Raw genomic sequence first — 27,625 nt, 5'->3', positions numbered from 1 at the left:
CCAGGGGAACTATTAACAGAGAAGCCCGTCTCCCAGGGAATTCCCCCATTTTGTGAGAAGCTGGAATAGTGCAGAGAAAACATAGCACTACCGTGTGAGAGAGAAAAAAGCCTGTAGTCGGAGAGAAAATAAAACGTTGTACCAACAAGTACTGGAAAACAAAAGAAAGACCTCTTCCTATCAACCTGTTGCAGAAGCCAGTCCTGTCGATGTCTAGGAAGAGAAATAATAAATCAGCAATTGCCATGAATAACCAAGGCAGCAAGAAGCTCAGAAAGAAAGTGAAAAGTCTCCAGAAAATGAACTTAAAGATATAGAAATATGTGACTTAAATGACAGAGAATTCAAGATTGCAATTCTGAAAAAACTCAACAAGATGCAAGAAAACACAGAAAGGCAGTTTCATGAACGCAGAAATACAATCAAAGAACACCATGAGCATTTTACGAAAGAGATTGAAATTTTGAAAAAGAACCAAATAGAATTTCTGGAGATTAAGAAATCAATAGAAGAAATTAAGAATGAAATAGCCAGCTTAGGTAGTAGAGTTGACCAGATGGAGGAAAGAATCAGTGACATCAAAGATAGAAACCTGAAAATTACACGGATGGAAGAAGAAAGAAACTTGAGACTTAAAAGAAAAGAAAGAACTCTACAAGAACTTTCTGACTCCATCAGGAAGAGCAATATAAGAATAATGGGCATACCAGAAGGAGAAGAAAGAGAGAAGGGAACAGAGAATATATTCAAACAAATTGTCGATGAGAACTTCCCAAATTTGTGGACAGAACTGGATCCTTGAATCCAAGAGGCAAATAGAATACCTAATTACCTCAATCCCAACAGGCCTTCTCAAAGGCACATTGTATTGAAGCTGTCTAAAATCAACGACAAAGAAAGAATCCTTAAGGCAGCCAGGGAAAAGAAGACGGTAACGTCCAAAGGAAAGCCCATTAGATTATCATCTGATTTTTCAGCAGAAACTCTACAAGCCAGGAGGGAGTGGAACCAAATATTCAAACTTTTGAAAGAGAGAAATTATGAGCCAAGAATAATATATACAGCAAAGATGTCCTTTAGATATGAAGGAGGAATGAAGACCTTTTCAGACATCCAGAAGCTGAGGGAATTTTCTAATACATGACCTGCACTACAAGAAATACAAAAGGAGGCTATTCGAACACCATCAACAGCGACAATTTGTGGCGACCAAAACATAAAAAGGGGGAGAATAAAGGCCTGATCCTGAATATGGAAATGGAGAAAGGAAGCATACCGAAGAAAATGGAATACTCTAAATATCAAACTTTGTTTTAAATCAACTTAAAGGTAACCACTCAAAAAAAATCTAGAACTGAAATATATACTTTAATAAAAGAAGAAACAGGGGGAAACATCATAGAATCCTACCAAATAGAAATAACAGACAACAACAAAAAGGCAAAGAAACAATGGAGACACAGCCTTACTAGAAAACTGAAGAAGGAATGACAGGAAATCCTCAGATATCAATAATCACTCTAAATGTAAATGGACTGAACTCACCAATAAAAAGGCACAGAGTGGCAGATTGGATCAGAAAACTAAACCCAACCATATGCTGTCTCCAAGATATACATCTCAGCTACAAGGACAACATAGACTCAAAGTGAAAGGATAGAAATTGACACTCCAAGCAAATGGTACCCAGAGAAAATCAGATGTAGCCATACTGATATCAGATGAAACAGACTTCAAGGTGAAAAAGATAACAAGAGAAAAAGATGGACATTTCATAATGGTAAAGGGGACTATACAACAAGAAGACATAACAGTCATCAATATTTATGCCCCCAATCAGGGAGCACCGAAATATACCAAGCAACTACTAACAGATCTAAAGGGAGAAATTGACCAAAACACAATTATACTAGGGGACTTAAATACATCATTGACAGCTATGGATAGGTCATCCAAACAGAAAATAAATAACAAAATAACAGCCATAAATGGCACATTAGATGAAATGGACATATTTGACATATATAGACCACTTCATCCTAAAACATCAGACTATACATTTTTTTCTAGTGTACATGGAACATTCTCAAGGATAGACCATGTATTGGGACATAAAATCAGCCTCAGCAAATTTAAGAAGACTGAAATCATACCAAGCCTATGCTCTGATCACAAGGCTTTGAAATTGGATACCAACTGCAAAAAGAAATCAGGAAAAAATACAAATATATGGAGATGAAACAACACACCTTTAAAGAACGACCGGGTCAAAGAAGAAATTAGAGGAGACATCAAAAGATACATAGAAATAAATGACAATGAAAATACATCCTACCAAAATTTTGCGATGCAGCAAAAACAGTTTTAAGACGGAAATTTATATCATTAAAGGCATATTTCAAGAAACAAGAAAAATCCCAAATAAATAACCTCATGTTACACCTCAAAGAACTAGAAAAAGAAGAACAAATGAAACCCAAGGTCAGTAGAAGTAAGGAAATAACAAAAATCAGAGCAGAACTAAATGAAATAGAGAACAAAAAGACAATAGAAAAAATTAATGTGACAAAGAGCTGGTTCTTTGAAAAGATTGACAAAATTGATAAACCTTTGACTAGACTCACCAAGAGATAAAGAGAGAAGACACTAATTAACAAAATCAGAACTGAAAAAAGGGAAGTTATCATGGACACCACAGAAATACAAAGCATCATCCAAGAGTACTATCAAAGACTATATGCCACCAAATTCAATATCCTAGAAGAAATAAACAAGTTCTTAGAAACATATAGCTTTCCTAGGCTGAACCTTGAAGAACTGGAAAATCTAAACAGACCCATCACCAGTAACAAAATTGAATCAGTCCTCCAAAACCTTCCCCAAAGCAAAAGTCCTGGACCAGATGGCTACACTAGTGAATTCTACCAAACCTTCAGAGAAGATCTAATACCAACCCTGTCCAAACTCTTCCAAAAAATTGAAGAAGAGACAGTACTCACTAACTCATTTTATGAGGCCAACATTACCCTGATACCAAAACCTGGTAAGGACAACACAAAAAAAGAAAACTACAGACAGTATCTCTGATGAATACAGATGAAAAAATCCTAAGCAAAATTCTAGCAAATCGAATACAACAATTCATTAAAAGATTATTCATCACGACCAAGTGGGGTTCATCGCCGGGGCACAAAGATGGTTCAACATCCGCAAATCCATCAATGTGATACATCACGTAAACAAAACAAAGGACAAAAATCATATGATTATATCAATTGATGCAGAAAAAGCTTTTGACAAGATACAACATCCATTTATGATTAAAACACTTAATAAAATAGGTACAGAAGGAAAATACCTTAACATAATAAAGGCCATATATGAGAAGCCCTCAACTAATGTCATAATTAATGGTGAAAAACAGAAGCCCTTTGTTCTATGTTCAGGACCACGACAGGGCTGTTCCGTATCACGTCTGCTTTTCAACATAGTGTTGGAAGTCCTTGCCAGAGCAATCAGGCAAGAGAAAGAAATAAAAGGCATCGAAATTGGGAATGAAGAAGTTAAATTGTCACTCTTTGCAGATGACATGATGCTATATATAGAAAATTGTAAAGACTCCACCAAAAAGCTATTAGAAACAATCAACGAATACAGTAAAGTTGCTGGCTACAAAATCAACGTTCAAAAGTCCATTGCATTCCTATATACTAACAATGAAATCTCAGAAAAGAAATACAAACAACAATTCCTGTTGCAATTGCAGCAAAAAGAATAAAATACCAAGGAATAAACTTAACCAAGGATATGAAAGACCTATATGCTGAAAACTATCAGACATTTTTAAAAGAAATTGAAGAAGAAATGGAAAAGAAATGGAACACAAAGAAATGGAAAGACATTCCGTGCTCATGGATTGGAAGAATCAATATAGTTAAAATGGCCATATTACCCAAAGCAATATACAGATTTAATGCAATCCCCATCAAATCCCAATGACGTTTTTAAAAGAAATAGAACAAAAATCATCAGATTTGTTTGGAACCACAAAAGACCCCGAATAGCCAGCAATCTTAAGAAAAAAGAACAATGCTGGAGGTATCACAGTCCCTGACTTTAGCTTGTACTACAGGGCTACAATAATCAAAACAGCGTGGTATTGGTCAGAAAAACAGACACATAGGCCAATGGAATGGAATTGAGAACCCAGAAATAAAAGCACATAAATATGGACAGATAATTTTTGACAAAGGAGCTAAAAACATACAATGGAGGAAAGACAGCCTCTTCAATAAATGATGCTGGCAGAGTTGGATAGCCACGTGCAAAAGAAAGAAACTGGACTGCTATCTGTCACCATGTACCAAAATTAATTTAAAATGGATCAAAGATTTAAGCAGAAGACCTGAAACAATAAACTGCATAGAAGAAAACATAGGTTCTAAACTTATGGACCTTGGGTTCTAAGAGCATTTTATGAATTTGACTCCAAAGGCAATGGAGGTAAAAGCTAAAATAAACGAATGGGACGACATGAAGCTTAAAAGCTTCTGCACAGCAAAAGAAACTATCAACAAAATAAAGAGGCAACCAACTGAATGGGAGAAGATTTTTGCAAACAGTGCCTCTAATAAGGGGCTATTATCCAAAATATGCAAGGAACTCATGCAGCTCAACATAAACAAAAGCAAACAACCCAATTGAAAAATGGGCAGAGGACCTGAAGAGACATTTCTCTAAAGAGGACATACAAATGGCAAATAGACATATGAAAAAATGCTCAACATCACTAATCATCAGAGAAATGTAAATAAAAACCACAATGAGATATCACCTCACCCCCGTCAGAATGGCTATCATCAACAAGACAAATAGTAACAAGTGTTGGAGAGGCTGTGGAGAAAAAGGAACCCTCATACACTGTTGGTGGGAATGCAGACTGGTGCAGCCGTTACGGAAGGCAGTGTGGAGGTTCCTCAAAAAATTGCGAATAGAATTACCATATGACCCAGCAATCCCTCTCCTGGGTATCTATCCAAAAAAATCTGGAAACATTTATCCATAAAGACACGTGTGCTTCAATGTTCATTGCAGCTTTGTTTACAGTGGCCAAGACATGGAAACAACCAAAATGTCCTTCGATAAATGAAAGGATAAAGAAGTTGTGGTATATATACACAATGGAATACTATTCGGCGGTAAGAAAAGATGATATAGGAACATTTGCGACAACATGGATGGATTTTGAGAGTATGATGCTAAACGAAATAAGTCAGACAGAAAAAGCAGAGAACCCTATGATTTCACTGATATGTGGTATATAAACCAAAAACAACAAGAGAACAAGACAAACAAATGAGAAACAAAAACTCATAGACACAGACAATAGTTTAGTGGTTACCAGAGGTTTAGAGGGGTGGGGGGAGGAAGATGAGGGAAAAGGGGATGAAATATATGGTGATGGAAGGAGAACTGACTCTGGGTGGTTAACACACTATGGGATTTATAGATGATGTATTACAGAATTGTACACTTGAAATCTATGTAATTTTACTAACAGTTGTCAACCCAATAAATTTATGAAAAAAGAAAATTAGTCCTTTTTCTGTGTTGTGAATTGTAAATATCTCCCTAGTTTGTAATTTGTCTCTTGACCTTTTTTCCCTGCATGCCAAAGCAAATACTATAAGCATTTTTTTGATGTAGTCAGATATATTGATCTTGTTTTTTATGATCTCTGGATTTTGTTATAGTTTTAAAAGCTTTCCTTCAAAAATGTTTAAGAGTTGTGTTTGTGTTTGATGTGTGGTCCTTTGTTGTTTGTAAGGAATTTAATCCTCTTAATATATAACACTAATTGTTAAGTTCCTCTTTTCAAACTGAGCAAATTTCAGAGTAATAGAACAATGGAAGATCACAGGTTTAGGAATCCAGAAGTTCAGTTTTAATTTCGGTTTGTGCACTTTCTAAAATGACCTAAACCATGTTACTTACTTTCTGTGAGCTTCAGGTTTCCCATCCAACCTTTCTGAGTTTTACTGCAAAAGACAGTGCCTGGCATATGACAGATTCTGAATTAGTTCCTCCCTCTCCTGCTTCTCTTGGTGAAGTCCTTCACTAAGAAATAATTTGTTCTTAAGACAGGAACTAAAAGAAGTGAAAGCAGTCTTCTTTTCAAAAGCATTCTATAATTTAAAGTGTAGGCAATTTCTGTTGAATTTCTCAAGCTAGACTGAACTAGCTATACACTGAACTGATGAATTGATCGCTATATGCTGATTTGAATTGATGGTATTAAAAACAATGTGTCAGTACAATGCACCTCATTTTTTTCCTTTTGGTTTGCGAAAAGAGTGGACTGAATTTCTAAACATTGAGTTACTTTCTTTAAGGACTCCTAAATTCTATACCTAGAAACTTTATTGAAAACCCTTCAATATAAAAACATTTAATGTATTCAATCAGTATGCCCAATTTATTCTGATTTGTAAGTCTAAATTTTTTAATATATTGTATGTCTTTAAAGAAGGCTATATTTTTAGAGAGAACAATGTAGTTTAAAATCACCAAAAATGTGTCTTTAAAAAGAAATACATAAAATGTAATATTTTTATCTTTCACCTTCATGACTACATTGACTATATGAGCAGTGACCACTGTAACATTTGGGGCAGAAGGAGAAGTCACAATTTTAGAACTGCTTTAACTTTGTACAAGTGCATTGTCACTCTACTCTAGGGGAAATTCAGTAAGACTTGAGTGCCTTTGCTCTATTAGGCAATTTAGAATATCCCAGACCTTGCTCTGGTCTTCAAGATTTTTGAAGTTCAAAGGAGATGTGTGAGGAAGAAAAAACATCTGGTGAAGAGAACTTGCTTCATTGCGTGAGACTGTTTTCCTGCACTCTTCAGCAGAGCGTCTGTTGAGCAGGTTGGCAGGTTTGATAATTAATTAATGATGAGGGAATGAGCCATGTATCTGAGGAACTCAATTTTGCCCCTTACTGCTTCTTTCTTCCCCACATGTCTGGCAAAACCTTCAGAGTCTAGGATCACTGATCCCACAGTTGTGTCTCAACTCAAACACTTGTCTTCAGGCTTAATTAGCTCAGAGATATAAACAGATGGATGGCCTGGGACCCAGAGGGTTTAGTGTTGAGCAATGCAATTTTATTATCAGGGACTTTTGAAATTTTTGTTGGAGAAGTGCCTCAAAACTTTAAAAAATGCCTTTTAAAAAAACTTAGAATTTTGAAAGTGTGTACTGGAAAGTAACAAAGTTTTGTGTGTATCTTTGTATGTTTGTGAATTTTTCTTTTTGTAACTTTTAATTTAGACATAATTTCAAACCTACAGAAAAGTACAAGGGACAGCCATAATTCCTCTACCAGATTCACCCACTGTTTTCATTTTCCCCCATTTACTTTGCCATTCTTACTACCTACTTCCCTCCATCTTCCTTTTACACACACACACACACACACACACACACACACACACACACACACGTATACATTTTCTGAGCTATTTAAGACCAAGGTGGAGATTTCAGGGGTCTTTAGCCCTACTAGTTCAGTGTGTGTCTCTTAAGAACAAGGTCATTTTTCTAATCACATACAGATACCAAAATCATAAAATTTAATATTGATACAGCACTATTATTGAATCCATAGTCCCTTTTCAAACTCCCATCAATTGTCTCAATAATGTCCCTTACAACATACCCTCTCCCCCTAATCCAGGGTCCAATCCAGGATGACGCATTGCGTTTAGTTGTCAAGTCTCCGTTTTCTCTTTGAAATGGGACAGTTTCTCAACTTTCCCATTGAAATGAAAGTTTCTCAACTTTCTTTTTATTTTTTGACTTTGACTTTTTTGAAGAGTTTATACCAGTTATTTAGTAGTGCTCCCATATCAGGTTTGTATGGTGTTCCGTCATGTAATCCTGGTTCTGCATTTTTGGCAAGAATACCACAGAAGTTGTGATGATTCTCAGGGTGTCTTATGAGAAGTCACATGGTGTTGATTTGTCTGTCCCTTGACTGGTGATGTTAGCTTCAATCATTTGCCTAACGTGGAGTCCATCAGGTTTTTCCACAGTGAACTTACATTTTCCCCCTTTATATTTAATAAGAATTTGTGGAGAGATACTTTGAGACTATGAAATAGAGTGTTTCTCTTCAAATTTTTACTAATTTTATCACATGCTGGTTTACTAACTTTAATATTTTTTTCTGTATTTGTTAGTTGGCATTCTGCTGCAAGGAAGAGTTTTCTCTTCCTCCCTGTTTATTCATTTGTTTGTTTGCGTTAGTGTGGGCCCATTGGTTCTCATTTTGTTCAGTGGTGATAATTCATTACTATTATTATTTTGGTACTACAGTTGACACAGATTTGGCCAGCAGGAGCCCCTTCAGGCTGACCCCGAGTCCTTATCATTCTTTGATCACTGCCTTACTTTCTGGCACAACAAGATGTTACAGATTCATTTTATATTTTCTCTGCCCCAGCCCTGGAATTGACATTTCTTCAAGGAATCCTGATTTCTTTTCATGCAGAATGGTATTTAGAAACCAAGACGTGTGTGTGTCTGTGTGTGTGTGTGTGTGTGTGTGTGTCTGTATTAAAGGAAACTACGTTATGGAATATTACATTTATTAAATCACTGTGTACTGTACGTATGAGTGTGTGTGCACGTGTGTGTCTTTAATGTTACAAGTTTCAAACAGAAGAGCATTTATTTTACATGTAATAATCATAAGTTTTGACAAGAAAGAAATACATTTTTCATTTCGCAGTAAATGGCATTACACAGTTTTGAGTACTAAATCATCTTGACATTTATGAAGGAGCAAATGGAAAGTAGAGAACTGAGTGTGTTAAGTATAAAGCTATCTTTAACTGTTCTATTAAAAAGCAAAGATTTATTTTCCATCTGTGATCTGAATGTGCCTATTTGTGTTCTCTTACATGGCAGTGGAATTTCTGTGGAGCCACACAACAGAGAGCATGTGTGTTGGATATATGTCAGCCCAGGATGGGAAAGCCAAGGTAAGCGGGAAAACTGGGGCATAACCTGAAAACCTTGCAGCCATTGCATGAACCTCTAACAGGCTGTGTTGGTACGAATAGATTCTTTCAGCCTCTCTAGGGCAGTAGCTCGATCTTTATGAGAATCTGATAAACAACAGTTAATGATCCCAAAGAGAAACAATAGGTCCTTTTTGCTTTTGATGACGGAGCAGGGAGGATTACACAACTTTTTATTTCATCTTGTTCTTCTTTGACCATTGTGAATAATTGGAAAAAAAGAAACTGGGATTGGGAAGAGGAAATGGGAGTGAAGCTGATGGGTAAGGAGTGTTGGAATAGATAAAGAAACCAAGGCAAAGAAAGCTGAGGCCTGGACTGGGTCCTGCACATGTGAGGGCGGAGGTGGCTGAGATACATGCAAGTGCTACCTGGGTATGTTGTGGCATGCCCTGGCATGGCGTCCTCATGCGCAGAGTCTAAGGTCTCTTCCCTGTGTGTCACATGCTCATGGCACATATCCCTCAATGAGTCACAAGAACCACTTAGACATCCAGGCAGCACCTCTTGAGTTGCTCGGCTTCCCTGCACTCAGTGGATGAGCTGGGAATAAGAAATATAATTGATGGATTTTATTTTATACTGGCCTCATGTTCTTGTTCATAAAAGTTTTAGAAACAGCTGTGGCATATGCTGTTTACTTGGCATTAAAGTACCTCATTTACAAATCTGTGAAGTTGGGCAGACTCTTTTTTTAAAGGACATGATTTGTTTTGCACATTTGAAAATATAAATAAGGAAACTTCTGATATAAACTGTCTGATATAGATTGATTGAGTCATTAAGTAATTAAGGATACATGTAAGAAAGAATAGTTTATTGCTTATTTGTCATATAACACTCATCCAGACTGGCCTCTGTACATTATCCAGCAAGCCGGTAGCTTCACAGGCCTTCTGTGAGTACAGCGTACAAGTACATCTCATCAGACAAGGATTGGCTTACGTTCGTGAAACTAATACTGAGTTCCCCCTCCTCTTTGTATCACCCTCACCTAATATAAGTATTGTATCAATAGACTCATTTCATTTCATAAGAGAAATGAGTAGACTCATTTCATAAAGGTTGCTTTATTTCCTAGTACATAGAGAAGGAAATTATAATTGCCCATTCACAGGTGATTTACAGGTTTAGAGCAACACTATCTAATAAATAGAATTTTCTGTGATGATGGAAATATTTTATATTTATAATGCATTACCCAATAGGATAGCCACTAGCCATATGTGACTATTAAGCATTTGAAACATGGCTAGTATGCCCGAGGAACAGAACTTTAAATTTTAACTAGTTTAAATTTATATAGCCATATGTAGCTAGTGGCTACCGTATTGAACAGTACAGGTTTAAGAATGAGTGGAAAATGGTTATTCAAATAAATATTTTCAGAACATTCTTTTCTTCCCAATGACAAAATGGCTCCCAAATATAAAATAAGCGTAATAAGCCACAATAATCCTTGCTCAAGAATGGCTTGCAGCCATTTCTGTTTCTCTCACGCCTTATATGTTGACTCTGAGCTAAAATTCCTTTTTAACAAAAGAACATTGTATGAGGTGGACTTCAACACTGAAGCCAGTCTGGTGGGGTACGGTCATGTTATTAAGTCACTCGTGAGGAAGTGTTCTTGTTATCCCTGCTGGTGGCCTGTGGAAGACACCTTACTATTTAGCATGAAATATGGGTGGTAAAAAGAGGGGAGAGTCCTGCGTTGAGCCCAGAGATGTTTAGCCTCCAGTTGCATTGCTTGACATCTGGTGGACATGGTTTTCATATTGCTGGTAAATTCTCCAGCTGGTAGTCTTGATTAGGCCAACAGATACAGCTGCTCCTCTTGCCTCACTTGTAAATTATGTTTTTGACCTTCTTTGCAGAGAGTTAATCCCTCTCCTTTTCTTCCTCCTTTGAGCCTCTGGCTACAAATCCTTTCCAAAAAAAAAAAAAAATTAAAAAAGAAGAAAGAAAGAAAAATACTATTGCTTTAGCTGATGAATTCTATTTATATATATAAAAAATTCTCTTCTGTGATAAAAGCTGGAATTTTATTGTGTTGCAAGTAAGATGAAACTCTAGATGAGTAGCTGGGCTCAAAAGAGAAAAGGGGCTATAGCAAAGTTTATATTCTTTTTAAGAAAGTAAGTACTTGGCCTACCCGCCTGGTCTCCTGAGTTCTATACAGAATTGTTGAATTAGTGGCATAATTGTTCAGGATGGTTTGTAAAACATGCTCTCATATAATGTTGAGAACCGTGGTAGCAAAATGGGAAAGAAGGCATCTTTAAAAATTAAAAAAAAAAAAATTACTTGAAGAAAAACTATTTCTTAAAAGTTGTGTTTTTGTTCTTTTTTTCAATTTTCCCTCCTTCTGAAAATTGCCTTCTTTGTGCTTGTACCAAACTCAGAAACTAAAGCCATCTGGTCATTTGAACATTTTATGTAAGCTAACTATGTTTAATCCAAGTTAAGTCCTTGAATTAAAGCTCACATCAAAATCATACTGCTTAAAAAGTCTAGGTAATAATCAATATCATTAGAACTAGAATCCACATATAATTTGAATAAATAGAGGTACGTTCTTTTACAGATTTCTTTTAAAGAATATGCTTTCAATTATATCATTTAATTTCTAAACCCTTCTGTAGCCTAAGTTACAGAGATCTCTTTTTATTGAACAAAAATGAGGGTATTGATACCAGTTGGATTTAAAAATCAAATTGATCATATCATATCCAGATAGCAGTTAATGAATAGTTTTTAATAAATACCAGTATGTATGGACTACTGTAATGAAAACAGATGTTAAAAGTGGCATGGAACTTGTTCGAGTATAAGTGAAATAAGGTTTATTTTACTATGTAGAGATCAATTTTTGTAGCCATAGTGAAAATATTATTGGAAAAATTCATCTTTGAGAATGAGCAGGCTATTTTGTGATGTTAAAGTGTCTTCCCCACAGATTTCGTATTGGTTGTAGGGGAAGATATTAAGTATGTAATGGAGAAGCCAAGCAACAACTTGACCGTATGATCAAAATTATTATCAGTGAGGGGCAGGTGGACATCATGTGCCTCTAGATGTGATGACATGAGAAAGACACAACATCACTTTTGTAGTAACCCACCTGGAATTGCATAACATGAATGTAATCACAAGGAAACATCAGGCAAATCTAAAATGAAAAATACTCTATGAAGAAAGACAAAAAGGACTATATAGTTGACCCTTGAACAACATGGGCGTGAACTGTGTGGGTCCACTTATAAATGGATTTTTTCAATAAATACTGTAAATGTATTTTCTTTTTTATGATTTTATTACCATTTTCTTTTTTCTAGCTTACTTTATTATAAAAATACAATATATTATTACATATCACATACAAAATTTGTGTTAATCAATGTTTATGTTATCATTAAGACATCCTGTCAAGAATAGGCTATTAGTAGGTAAGTTTTTCGGTGAGCCAAAGTTATACACAGATTTTGGATTCTGGGGTGGGGGGACAGGGAGTGTCAGTGCCCAACCCCCATGCTGTTCAAGGGTCAACTGGATTCTTTTTGTTTTGTTTTAAAGAAGTGAAAAACATTTTATTTGTAAAATAAAAATTTTACTTTTTTATTATGAAAATTATGTGTTTCCATCTGATTTTTTTTTATCACTCTCTATTGTATCTATGGTGTGAATATACCATGGTTCACTTAATTGATCCTCTATTATTAAACATTTAGGCTTTTACACAATGCTGTAATGAACATTTTAGTGCATAAATTAATCTTCTTTCATTATTTCTTAGAAGGGAGCCCAAGATTTGGAATTTCTGGGTCAAAAATGACATATTTAACAGCTTTTGCTACATTTTGTCAAATTGTTGCACAAAAAGGTTGTAGCAGTTCTTATTTCCACCAGCCATGCGTGAGGGTGGTTGCCTTCTTCAGGCAGCAGTGAACGTTGGTTATCAAAGAGGTCAACAGTATTCTTTAAAAAATGTCAATGTCCTAAAAGACAAAGGCTGCAGAAATGTTCCAGATTAAATAATACTAAAAAGTTGTGGCAACTAAGTCCAATAACTATCCTAGACTGGGTCCTATACAGGAACGGGGAAAATGCTCTAAATGCATTATTTAGGTCAATTTACAAAATTGGAATATGGGTAGTAAAAAGTGTTGTATCATTGTTAAATTTGTTATAACTGTACTATGTTACGTAAGGAACCATCATTACCCTTAGGAAATACAAACTGAAGTTTCTAGGGGTAAAGGGCCATCATATAAGCAGTATCTTCTCTACGGTTCTGAAAAAAATTAGGTGGATGGTTGGATAGATACGATAGCAAATTAAAAAAACAAATGGAGCAAAATGTTAACAATGGGTGGACTTGGGTGAAGGATGTATGGGTGTTTCTTGAACCATCTTGTAATTTTGAAATTATTTTCAAATGAAAAGTTAAATATCACCTTTGGATAATATGGCACATTAGATCAGTTCCTTGGGGTTTGCAGTTGAAATGAACAAGTATTGGAATGAGTGCAGTGCCAGGAGGTTGGAACCTGGGTTCTCCTTCCACTCCTTGTGCACTGAGAGACTTGGTGTGATCTCTCTGCCTCTCTGCATCTCAGAGGACTTATCTGTAAAATGACAGTACAAATACCTTAGTATACCTCAAGTCCTTCCTGGGGTAAGGTATGTGAAAGGAGCAAGGAAGCAAAATCTTAACTATCTGAATATAGATGACTGGACCCCCATTAATCCTTCATTTATTATGGATAATTGTATATATTATGGATATTGAATATATTATGGTCCTTTATCCCCGATACTTGTTTCCAATCTACAAAATTTGAAATCCTACATGCCATGTTACATAAGCAGATATGCTGCTATTCAATTTTCAGTAGGCTTTTTGTGATCCCAGTATAATATCTACCATGTTTTGTTTTTATGAAGATAATTTCTGAGGCTTTAAAAAAATTCTCAGTAAGTGTCTGTTTAGAAAGGGTAACACAGATGAGATTTCGGAGAGCTTTTTGTTAGACTTAACTTTCTTCTCAAAGTCATAGAAAGAAGACTTAAACACAGTTGTGTGCCACTTATCGATGAGGTCATGTTCTGAGAAAGTCATTGTTAGGTGATTTCATCATTGTGCAAACATCACAGAGTGCACTTACACAAACCTAGATAGTATAGCCTACTACACACCTAGGCTGTATGCTATAGCCTATTGCTACTAGACTACAAGCCTGTATAGCATGCTACTGCACTGAATACTCCAGGCAGTTGTAGGACATTGGTAAGTATTTGTGTATCTACATGTAGAAAGGGTGCAGTAAAAATAAAGTACAAAATATAAAAAAAATTTGTACATCTGTATAGGGCATGTACTATGAATGGGATTTGCGGGACTAGAAGTTGCTCTGGGTGAGTCAGTGAGTGAGCAGTGAGTGGATGTGAAGGCCTAGGAATGACTGTACACAATTGTAGACTTTATAAATACTGTACACCTAGGCTACATTAACTTTATGAAGCAACAAATAATTAAACTGGGGAAAGAAAAAATGCTGCAGTCAAATGATGCTGTAAACACGAGATGTAAGAGACACGAGATGTAAGAGTATGCTGCTGGTGAAACACAGCATACTGTTTTACAGAAAATTTTTTTAGAAGTAGAAAGTAAACACTAAAATAACAATTAAAAATATAGAATAGTAAATACATAAACCAGTAACACAGTTGTTTATTATCATTACCAAGTATATACTGTATATACATAATTGTTTGTGTTATACCTATATATATGACTTTAGTAGGTTTGTTTATACCAGATCAGCACAAGCACGTGAGTAATGCATTGTGCTTTGACGTTAAGATGGCTAGAACATCAATAGGCAATAGAAATTTTTCAGCTCTATTGTGCTCTTGTAGCACCACCATCATACATGTGATCTGTCATTGACTGAAACATCATTATGTGGCTCATGACTATATAAAACTTAAAGTGCACAAGAAGGAGTTATCAAAAGAAGTGAGAAAGAGACTTTCACTTCCAGTTAGGATGAAGAAAGTTACAAGAGGCTGTTGCTCCTACTTCCAACAATGAGAATGAGCTGGCTGAACTATAAAAATCATAGATTTAAAAAAAAACATCCAAAAAGAGGAATATGGTAGAAAAACCTAAATGAACTAAATTCCAGCAAGAGACAAGCCCTTCCTAGGAGAGAGAGAAAAACAACAACAACTCTTGACTGCTTCACTCCTGGCAGACCAGCAAAAAGGGGAGTAAAATTGACATAGATGACTATAGAGAAACCGTCAAACTTTTTTTTTGTTTGTTTCTTTTTTTGTTTTTTCGAGGAGAAAAGCATTCTTTATTCTAGATGCCAGCAGCTGGGGAAGATGGCACACTTACGTCTAAAAAACCATCTTCCGAAACCATCAAACTTTTAATGAACTATTTATGGCAACATATGAGCTGGGTGACAGATTAAAATTCTGTGAAGCCCGAGTCACAGGGTGAGTCTTCGACTCACCATTAGTTCTTCCTTATGACTTCTTTAAGTAAGCATACCATAGGCAAAAGAACTGAGAGTGACCCATCAAGATGTGTAGGATTTTTACCAAATGCATGGCAATGGCCAAAGAAATACTGAGGCAGAGCAGAAGAACTAAGAGACATATGCCATGGCACTGAAAGCTGAGGGAGGTTATCAAGAGCAAAGAGAACACCTCAATATCACAGAAAATTGGTGCCTCACTGGAAACAAATGGAAATCTCCCATAGTTAAAATTCTGGCAGTTGTATTATAAGGCAGAGGAGTCTCCAGAGTCTCACCAGGGCTCAGATTCCACACTTTGCTTAAGGGAAATTGCTGATCCAGACCTCAAATATTAGCCAACAGTGAACTTAATCTAAAACTAACACAAGCCTAGAACCACCTCAACTAGAGATTAGATTGACTCAATCCTAACTTAGAGGAAAGGGTGTATTATTTTCTTAGGGTAAATATTATTTATTTTAAATATTTACTGTCTTTTACATGCAATGTCTGTCATATAAAAAGTTATGAGTCCTCTGATGAAGTGATTCATACTTAAAGAGAAAAATTAGTCAATAGAAGTTTATTTACAGATGACACAGATATTGGGATTAACACAGAAGGACAATAAAATAATTATGATAACTATAAAAAGAAACAACAAAATGGAGATGGTAAACTGAAAAGTTCAATATTAGAAACAAAGAATTTATTTGATAGGCTTAACAAGAGACTGGGTGGAAGACATGTTTAGTAAACTTGAGAATCAGTTAATACAAACTATCCAAACTTAAGCACAAAGAGGAAAATAAATTTAAGAAACTAAAGAGAGTGTCTGTTACCTATGTACCTATGACAAATGGTCTAAAATATGTGCATTAGGAATTACATAGCCATAATGTTATTTATGAGGTAACTGTAAGGTTCTTATATTGCTATGAGATAGCTTGTGATAATGCTTTTTTAATTCCTAGGGTAACAAATTTAAATATAACAAAAAAGTTATAACTAAAAAAAGTACAAGACATAAATGAAAGTACCACAAATTACTCAACCCAAAACTAGGCAGGAAAAGAGGAACAGAAAAACAAAAACAGTGAACATATGACACAAATAGAAAACAAATACCAAAAGACTTAAAGTCAACCTTATCAATAATGATGGAAAACTTCTCTAACCTGACAAAGGAAATGGACATACAAGCCCAAGGAGCACAAAAAGTTCCAAACAAGGTGAACCCAAAGAAGCCCACACCAAGACACATTATAATTAAATGCCAAAAGTTAAAGACAAAGAGAGAATCTTAAAAGCAGCAAGAGAAAAGCAGTTAATTACCTACAAGGGAGCTTCCATAAGTTTGTCAGCTGAGTTCTCAACACAAATTTTGCAGGCCAGAAAAGATTATTATGAAATATTCAAAGTAATGAAAAGCAAGGCCCTACCAAGATTACATTACCCAGCAAAGCTGTCATTTAGAATCGAAGGACAGAAAAAGAGTTTCCCAGACAACAAAAAGCTAATGGAGTTCACCACCAAACCAGTGTTACACCACCAAACCAGTGTTACACCACCAAACCAGTGTTACAAGAAATGTTAAAAGGACTTCTTTAAGGAGAAAAAAAAACAAAGGTAAAAAACGTAAATAATAAAATGACAATAACTACACATCTGTAGTTAACTAATCCATCTAAATGGATTACATGTAAAGTAATTGTTGATAGGGTGTCTAATGGACAAGAAAACAAGACCCTTACATATACTGCCTACAAGAGACCTAATTCAGATCAGAAGACACACAGACTGAAAGTAAAAGGTGGGGGGAAGTTATTTTATGAATATGGAAACACAAAAAAGCTGGAGTAGCAATACTTATACCAGACAAAATCATTTTTAAAATAAAGGCTATATAACAAGAGACAAGAAGAACCCAGAAATCCCACTTCTGGGTATTTATCCAAAGAAAACCAAAGCACTACTTCAAAGGGACTTGTGCATCCATATGTTCATTGCAGCATTGTTTACAATGGCTAAGATATGGAGGCACTGGATATCTATCAATGGGTATATGGATAAAGAAGAGGTCCATATATACAATGGCGTATTATTCAGCCATAAAAAAGAATGAAATCTTTCCATCTGCAACAACATGGATGGACCTAGAGGGTACTGTGGTGAATGGAGTAAGTCGGACAGAAAGACAAATACCATATGACTTCAGTTATATGTGGAATCTAGAAAACAGGATAAACAAACAAAACAGAAACAAGCTCATAGATACGGAACATTTTGATAGCTGCGAGATTGGGGGCAGGGTTGGGAGGATGGTGGAAGGCGGAAGGGGATTAAGAGGTACAATTTGGTAGTTACAAAATAGTCATGGGGGTATAGAGTATAGCATGGGGAATATAGTTAGTGGTATTGTAATAACTGGTGTCAGATAGATACTGGATTTATTGAGGTGATCACTTCATAAGTTATATAAATGTCTAATCACTGTTGTACATCTGAAACTAATATATTTTATGTCAACTATAATTGAAAAATTAAAAAAGATATTTAAAAAGAAGCTTTAAGAATGATAAATTCAAAATAATCAAGATAAAAAAAATACAGAGAAAAGCAACGAAGACAGAACTTGGTTTCTTGAACAAAATCAATAAATCTATATAACCTTAGAAAGTATGATCAGGAAAGAAACAGAAAAAATACAAATAACCAATATCAAGGGAAGTGAAAATCAAAACCAAAATCAAGAATGAAAAGGGAATATCAATGCAGGATTATAGATCTTACAGACATTAAATGGATAATAAAATGATATTAACACCTGTACAATTGAGTGCAATAAATTCAGCTGCTTTGATGAAATTTATAAATTCCGTTAAAAATCCAACTTATACTATCTTAACACAGAAAATTGGAATAACCATATGCATATTTAAGAAATTGTATTTATAATCAAAATCTCGCAAAGAAAACTTCATGCACAGATGGCTTTACTGGTGTGTTATATTAGACATTTAATTGTAAAAATAATACAATCTTAAACCAATTCTTTCAGAAAAAGAAGGCAAAGGGAATTCTTTCCAACCTATTTTATTCAAAATTTGACTAAGATGTTACAAGTGAAGAGAGCTACGGACCAATAGCCTCCATAAATATAGATGTAAGAATTCTTAATAAGTTAATTATTCATTTGGTATTAAAAATCTAGCAATATAACACACACACACACACACACATACACACACACCATACATACACACCAAGTAAAGTTTTTACCAGGAATGTACAGTTGAATTAACAATCAGTACCAACAAATTATTTTGAGACATATGGATATTCATATGCAAAAGAATGAAGTTGGACCCTTCCTCACACCATATATAAAAATTAGAGTACATCAGAGACCAAAATGTAAGAGCTGAAATTATAAATTTCTTAGAAGAAATCTTAGGAGTAAATCTTTATGTCCTTGGATTAAGCAGTGATTTCTTAGCTGTAACCCCAAAAGTACAAGTAACAAAAGAAAAAATAGACATTGTCAAAATTAATAACATTTTGTGTTTCCAAGGACACCATCAAAAAAGTGAAAAGATAACCCACAGAATCAGAAACAATATTTACAAATGACATTTGGTAAAGGATTTGTATTCAAATCATATAAAGAACTCTTAACAACTCAACAATAAAAAGACAAAAAGGGGCAAGGGATTTGGATAGACATTTCTGCAAAGAAGATGTATGAATAACCAATTAGTACATGAAAAGATGCTTGACATCAGAAGTCATTAGGGAAATGCAAATCAAAACCACAATAAGATACCACTTCGCGTCCACCAAGATGGCTACAATAAAGAAGATGAACAATACCAAGTGTTGGTGATATATGTAACTCTCATGTATTGCTGTTGGGAATGCAAAATGATGTGGCCTCTTTGGAAAACAGTTTGGCAGTTCCTTAAAAAATTAAACCTAGGGTTACATATGACCCAGCAATTCCACTTCTGAGAGAATTGAAAAGATATGTCTAAACAAAAACTTGTGCTTACAAGTTTATAGCAGCATTATTCGTAATAGCTGAAAAGTAGAAACAACCAACGTACCCATTAACTGATGAATGGAGAAATAAAATGTGATGTACGAAGGATGACAGTTAAGTTTGCGAACTCATCTTAGAAAAAGTGCTACATACTACCTCATTGCTGAATATCACTACAGTCACCTTCAGAGTACTTACTTCCCTTGGGAAGCTATGCACTGACGCCAGTGACTAGTACACCCTTCAAAGCAATTTTGGAACTCTCTGGAATGGCCATCAATACTGTTGTCGTATTACTCTTGATGTCCTGAATGTCATCAAAATGTCTTCTTTCAGTATTTCCTTTATCTTTGGGTAAAGAAAGAAGTCATTGGGGGCCAGATCAGGTGAGTACGGAGGGTGTTCCAATACAGTTATTTGTTTACTAGCTAAAAACTCCCTCACAGACAGTGCTGTGTGAGCTGGTACATTGTCATGATGCAAGAGCCATGAATTGTTGGCAAAAAGTTCAGGTTTTTTTCATCTAACTTTTTCACACAGCCTTTTCAGCACTTCCAAATAGTAAACTTGGTTAACTATTTGTCCAGTTGGTACAAATTCCTAATGAATAATCCCTCTGATATCAAAGAAGGTTAGCAACATCGTCTTGACTCTTGATATGGACTGAGAACTTTTTGGTCGTGGAGAATTGGCTGACTTCCATTGTGCACTTTGACGCTTTGTTTCAGGGTCGTATTCATACACCCATGTTTCATGACCAGTGATAACATGGCCCAAAACATTGTCTTGTTTCTCCAAAAGGTCTTGGCAAACTTCAACCCCCTTTTGCTTTTGTTCATTGGTGAGCTCCTTCGGGACCAGTTTTGCACACACCTTTCTCATGCCAAGATTTTCAGTTAAGATTTTCCTCTTTCTCTATTGATGTTTACTTGGTCTGCTATGCTTCTCACAATCAGCCAACGATTTTGACCCACAATTCGACAAATTTTTGCAATGTTTTCATCAGTTCTGCTCGTTACTGGATGCCCTGAATGCTCTTCATCAATGATGCGTTCTCTCCCCTCAGAAAAATGTTTAATCAATTTGTACACTGCTGTTTTCTTAATGCATTATCCCCATAAACTTGGACTAACATGTCCCTGATTTCACTTCCAGTCTTGCCCAGTTTCACAAGAAATTTAATGTTTGTTCATTGCTCTGATTCAAGCTCAGACATTCTCACGATGGCACACAAAAACACACAACAATAATGAACACCACTCAGCAAGACACCACCACATGGCCACATGAACACAGCTGTGAGACACTGATATGCCAAGGTTATGAAACCTAACTGAGCTGTATGTACAGTTTGCCAATGTAAGCGCACAGTGGCATGTTCATAAACTTAATTGACACACCTCGTATTTATACAATGGGGTATTACTCATCCATAAAAAGGAACAAAGTGATGATATATACTACAGCTTGGATGAACCTTGAAAACATCACACTCAGTGAAAGAAGCCAGACACAAAAGGCCACATATTGTATGATTCCATTTATATGAAATGTCCAGAATACCCAAATCTATAGAGACAGAATCGAGATTATTGGTTGCTAAGCACTGGTAGGAGGGGAGTTTGGGCAGTAAGTGGTAACGAGTATAGAGTGTGTTTTCAAGGTGATGAAAATGTTACAGAATTGGAGTTGCACAACTTTTCAAATACACTAAAAGTGCTAAATTGAATACTTAAAGGGTGAATTTTATATGTGAATTATGTCTCAATAAATCTGTTTAAAAACATCAACTAATGTAATTTACCAAAATAAAGGAAAAAAAATCACACGATCATCTCAATATCACATGCTCATCTTAACTTTTACTTAAAAATCTTGAAATACCAGAAATCTGATAAACAACTCAGTCTGATAAAGGGCATCTACCAAAAACCTACTGTTAAAATCATACTAAATGGTGAAACATTGAACACTTTCTAACATTGAGAACAGGCAAAGAAGGAGGCTACTCTCATTACTTCTATTCACTATTTTACTGGAATTCTTAACCACTACAATTAAGCAAGTAAAAGAAATATAAAAGTTGGAAAGAAGTAAAAACTGTAGTTATTTTCAGATGACATGGAATGAATCTAACGAATAATGTACAAGACCTGTCCTCTGAAAACTGTAAAACCTTGCTGAGAGAAATAAATGAAAACCTAAACAAATGGAGAAATATGCAATGTTCATGGTGTTAACATAGTCATTCTTTCCAAATTCATCCCTTGCTTCAAAGCAATTCCAGTCAAAATTCTGCAGGTAGGACAGCCGGATGGCTCAGTTGGTTAGAGCGTGAGCTCCGAACAACAGGATTGCTGGTTCAATTCCTTCATGGGAAGGTGGACTGTGCCCCCTGCAACTAAAGATTGAAGATGGCAACTAGACTTGGAGCAGAGCTGCACCATTCACAACTAGACTGAAGGACAATGACGTGGAGCTGATGAGCCCTGGAGAGGCCCACTGTTCCCCAATATTCCCCAATAAAATAAAATAAAATAAAAAATTACACAGGTATTTTCACTAAGAAATTGACAAGCTGATTTCAAAATTTATATGGAAATGCAAAGGACCTAGAGTTGCAAAAATCATTTTTTAAAAAGATCACAGTTAGGGGCCGCCCGGTGACTCAGGTGGTTGGAGCTCCGTGCTCCTAACTTCGAAGGCTGCCAGTTCGATTCCCACATGGGCCAGTAGGCTCTCAGCCACAAGGTTGCTGGTTCAACTCCTCGAGTCGCACAAGGGATGGTGGGCTCTACCCCCTGCAACTAAGATTGAACACTGCACCTTGAGTTGAGCTGCCACTGAGCTCCCGGATGGCTCCGTTGGAGTGCAGGCTTTCAACCACAAGGTAGCCAGTTTGATTCCTCGACTCCCACAAGGGATGGTGGACTGCGCCCCCTGCAACTAACAATGGCAACTGGACCTGGAAGCTGAGCTGCGTCCTCCACAACTAAGATTGAAAGAACAACAACTTGACTTGGAAAAAAGTCCTGGAAATACACGCTGTTCCCCAATAAAAGTCCTGTTCCCCTAAAAAACAAAAATCACAGTTAGAGGACTTACCTTATTTTGAGTCTCACCATAAAGCTACCGTAATCTAGACCAGTGTTCGCTGACAAAAGAGACAACCTTAAACCAATGTACGAGAAGGTTTGAGATTAGCAGGAATACTGTCTCCCTTTTCTGCAACTTCACATTCTAAGTGAGGTAAATCACCAGATTTACTGATATAGAAGGGTCCACCGGGCACTGCAGAATTTATAGAAACATTGCCTCAGAAATATAGATGGAAACTTGTGTCTCAAGAAGAAATTGGATGTATTCAATGTTCAGGTCTAGAATAATCACTGGCGATGTGGCTGCTGTTTGTCATCGATAAAAGCATTGTCTTTACAATAAAGGACTTCCAAAATGACAAATGAGAAAGTATGCATTCAACAGCATTTAGTAGTCTGTAAAAAAAAAAGTGAAAGAAAATGTAGATGGACACTTGTATGTTCTGGTATATATAGCTTACTCAGCTTCTTCATAAGCTTACCTGTTTATGTACTTCATCCTCGTTAGAGTATACATTTTAAAATGTTAGCCTGTTAATTTACTCATGATCATCAAGTATTACCAGTATTGAACTATTAAAACTATATAATGTCTGGTAAACTATCATAGGTTTCCCTTAATTTCACTTTCAATCTGTTTAGAGATGGAAATAATTTATTAGGCAGAATTGCTTGCTGCTTTAAGGAAGTGATTTTTTTCTCACATTGGAATCAAATCAGTGCAATAGTCAGCCCATTATTTGTTCTTAATTTTCCAGCCTTTTTTTATTCACAAGGTTATGGAGTGCAACTGGCTAAGTAAGTGAATCCTCTCTAAAGGATCCCAATACAACCAAAGTGAAACAGGTAACTTGGTGGTTTTGAGACTGGAAAATAATGCAAAAGATTATTTGTAACTTATATTCAGAGAAAATGTCAGAGTATAAAATGGAAAATAAATTCAAAGGACCAAAATGAATATAGCATAAGAATAAATATTTGACTAGAAATTACAATTTATTATATTTTGAGGGGTCTTTGTTCTTTGATTTATTTTGCTGTTTTGATTGTGATTATGTATGCAACTCCTGGTGACCATTAACTTTTTCAAACTTAATGTCTGAAAGCCTCATAATATCAACCAGGATATTTACCTAATTAAAGCAATTTATAAAACTTTAATAAGGTCTTCCTGTGCCAAGCATTTGTATCATGTGAAAGGAAAACCTCACAAAGCTAAATAAATTCTCTTCTATATGTGTATGTGCCGTTTAGTTGACTCTAACTCCTGGAGATCCTATGAATGAGTGATGTCCACAATGTCCTATCCTTAGCAGTCCTCTTTTAAACCTTAAGAAAAAAAAAAGTAAAAGAAAAAAGAAACCCACATAAATATGGACATATGATTTTTAACAAAGAAGTCAAAAACATACAATGGAGTAAAGAAAATCTCTTCAATAAATGATGCTGGGAAAATTGGAAAGCCACGTGCAAAAGAATGAAACTAACTTGCTGTCACCATATACTAAAATTAGTTCAAAATGGATCAGACTTAAACATAAGACCTGACAAAATAAACTACATAGAAGAAGCATAGGTACTAAACTTAGGGACCTTTGGTTCAAAGAGGATTTTATGAATTTGACCTCAAAGGCAAAGGAAGTAAAAGCTAAAATAAATGAATGGGATTGTATCAAACTAAGAAGCTTCTGCACAGCAAAAGGAACTATCAACAAAACAAAGAGGTAACCAACAAAATGGGAGAAGGTATTAGCAAACAATGCCTCCGATAAAGGGCTAATATACAAAATATATAAAGAACTCATACAACTCAACAACAACAAAATAAAAAATGCAATTAAGAAATGGGCAGAAGACCTGAACAGACACTTCTCCCAAGAAGACATACAAACAGCCAACATATATATGAAAAGATGCTGGACTCCACTAGCTATTAGGGAAATGCAAATCAAAACCATATTGCGATACCACCTCATACCTGTTAGAATGGCTATTACCAACAAGACAAATAATAACACGTGTTAGAGAGGCTGTGGAGAAAAAGGAACCTCATTGTTGGTGGGAATGTAAATTGTTACAGCCACTATGGAAAACAGTATGGAGTTTCCTCAAAAAATTAAGAATAGAATTACCATATGCCCCAGCAATCCCTCTTCTGAGTATCTACCCAAAATATCTGAAAACATTTATCTGTAAAGATATACGTATTCTGATGTTCATTGCAGCTTTATTTATGGTGGCCAAGACATGGAAACAACCAAAGTGTCCTTCGATAGATGATTGAATAAAGAAGATGTGGTATATATACACAATGGAATACTACTGTCCCACAAGAAAAGATGAAATAGTGCCATTTGCAACAACATGGATGGATCATGAGATTATTATGCCAAGCAAAATAAGTGAGACAGAAAAAGTTGAGAACCATATGACTTCACTCATATGTGGGATATAAATCTGAAAGCAGCAAAGGAACAAGACAAACAAACAAACAAAAACTCATAGACACAGACAGCAGTTTAGTGGTTACCAAAGGGGTACCAAAGGGGGAGGGTAAAGGGAGTTAAATATATGGTGATGGAATGAGAACTGACTCTGGGTGGTGAGCACACAATGTGACATATAGATGATGTATTATAGAATTGTGCACTTGAAACCTATGTAATTTTACTAACCATTGTCACCCCAATAAATTTAATTTAAAAAATACTAAAAACATTATGTTGAGTGGACAAAGCGAGACACAAAATAGTACTTACTGAATTATTCCATTTATATGAACTGGCAAAAGTAAGTTATGGTGATGGAAATCTGAAAGTTGTTTCAAGGAAGGAAATGGGGGGATGGGTAATAGAAATATTCTGTGTGGAAAAATTATTTAGGTTTTGGTTTCATGGCTATATAATGCTTAAAATTCATCAAACCCTTAACATATATGCATTTTATTGTATCTAAATCATACCTCTTTTTTAAAAAAAAAAAAAAAAAGCCTAAAAACGACCATCTATAAAGAGGCAGTATGATATAATAAGAGACTGGGCTTTGGAGTTAGGCAGGGTTGAATTTTGATCCGGGAGCCCCTGCTTTATAACCTGGGGTAGGGTTCAAGTCTGATCCTCAGTTTCTTATCTTTAAAGTAGGAATATTACTGATCTTTCATAGCATTCTGAATATTAGCTGAATTACATAACTGAAGTGCATGTAATAGATGATGCGTTAATCATGATGGATGATGATGTAGTGGTGGGAGGAAGAGGTGATCATAAAAGTTGTAGAGAATCTCTCAGAATCTCACATCATGCAACTCCACAGCCTCATTTATGCTGTAATTATACTCCCAAAGGTGTCATTTACATTTCCTATGACAAGAGCAATACACCCTGGATTTCTACCCTATTCATCTGGTGGAGATGGTAGTGGTTATTATATTTTGGCAAAATGTAACTCTAAATTGTAAACAGAAAACAACTGATGAGTGAATTCAGAGATCCCATAAGAGAAAAAAAAAATTTGTTCAAAGCTACAAGAATAGACACACACCACCACCCCCAACTTGCAATTCAGGCCAATAAGGTACTAATGGTGCCATTTTAAAAAGCTGTCTGGCTAGAGGTCTACCAGCTTGACAGCATCACAGACTTGGGTTTTTCCTTGTGAAATCTAAGATTTGCCTGCAGCTTTTCTGTTAAGTTCACCTAACTAACTAATTTTTCTTTTAAAAGTAAGGGGAAAATATTGCTTACTAGTTACTGTTGAAGTTCTCTCATGTGAGCCTTGAACACACAGGCAATCTTCTTGGATTCCATGAAACACTAGAAAGTGGAACACCTGTGGGTATATTGACCATGAATTCTTTAAAAGACTTCAGTTCCATGATAGTGGCCTATGAGATTCAGTCACTGGATGGATTTATTGGACCATATTTTAGATTTATGAAGAACCACCTAGATACAAGTTGGCCTAAACCAAATTTTAACTACTTTTCATAATCTAGTCTCCCTGTTACCCAACAACAGAAGGAATTTGATCCCTGGCAGGAAGCCAACAGCCTCAGGATGGTAGGTTAGGCACCACCAACAAGCTATGTACTAAGCTAAATTTGGCAACTGCCCTATGGAACACAAGACAAAGTTCCTAATCAGCTTAAGCTTGCCCAGAATTTCAAGTATAGAAGATTGCGTTTGTTGTTCATGCTCTTAGGATTGCCAGGAGGATCCTGTTGGGTCTATTTAGAAAATCATTTAGACAAACAGGAGAAGATTGTAGAAGATTGAATATGTGAAAAACAAACCTTAAGACAGAAGTTGCCTCAACTTCAAGTTTATTTCTACGTGTAGTTGGTAATTTTATTTTTGCCTAATTATTAGCCATCAGTTTCTTCCACATGATTCACTCGACATTGCTCTAAAGCAATAAGTGGAATAAACACAGAGAGGGAATTCACCATGTTGGCAAGAGCATAAATCTTCTCAGAAGTAGTAACCATATTTATCCAAATAAATCTCATTTTAATCATAGTGACGTGTCAGATCTTTGCAATGATAAATATGTCTATTACTTAGACTTGTAGGTACCCCATGTTCATTGAGATGAATAAGCCTCTTTTTTGTTATAGTAACATGAAAAATAATGAAAACATTAATTTCTCTACTTCTGCATACTTACATAGCTATCAGTCTACATGGTTCACATCAGGTGTGAACTTAACATTAAAATGTCACCTTACTACCTTCTCAGTACTCAACATTTCAGGGAAATATGTACCTTCCCAATGCAGATACATGCCTGCTGTTTGCCCACAGAACACATAACCATGACATGTAACTGAGACAAGTGTCTGCAAGAATGACTGACCTTAGTAACCAC

At 35.7% G+C, this 27,625-nt stretch overlaps 1 protein-coding gene across 3 annotated transcripts in view; it reads left to right on the top strand.

Annotated features, from left to right (window-relative positions):
* Nucleotides 1-27,625, top strand: part of TASP1 (taspase 1) — a 259,989-nt gene that overhangs the window by 214,785 nt on the left and 17,579 nt on the right. For all 3 annotated transcript variants that reach the window (XR_013992327.1, XM_081034656.1, XM_081034657.1), the window contains one exon: nt 8,977-9,050. Coding sequence is in view for 2 of the 3 variants with exons in the window: in XM_081034656.1 (XP_080890782.1) it covers nt 8,977-9,050 (74 nt within the window). In the remaining variant the exon portion in view is untranslated. The remainder of the gene's footprint in view (nt 1-8,976; nt 9,051-27,625) is intronic.

This window comes from Rhinolophus hipposideros, assembly GCF_964194185.1.
Source record: "Rhinolophus hipposideros genome assembly, chromosome: 22".
NCBI classification, from domain to species: Eukaryota; Metazoa; Chordata; class Mammalia; order Chiroptera; family Rhinolophidae; genus Rhinolophus; species Rhinolophus hipposideros.
This window is presented reverse-complemented; position numbering and strand designations above follow the sequence as displayed.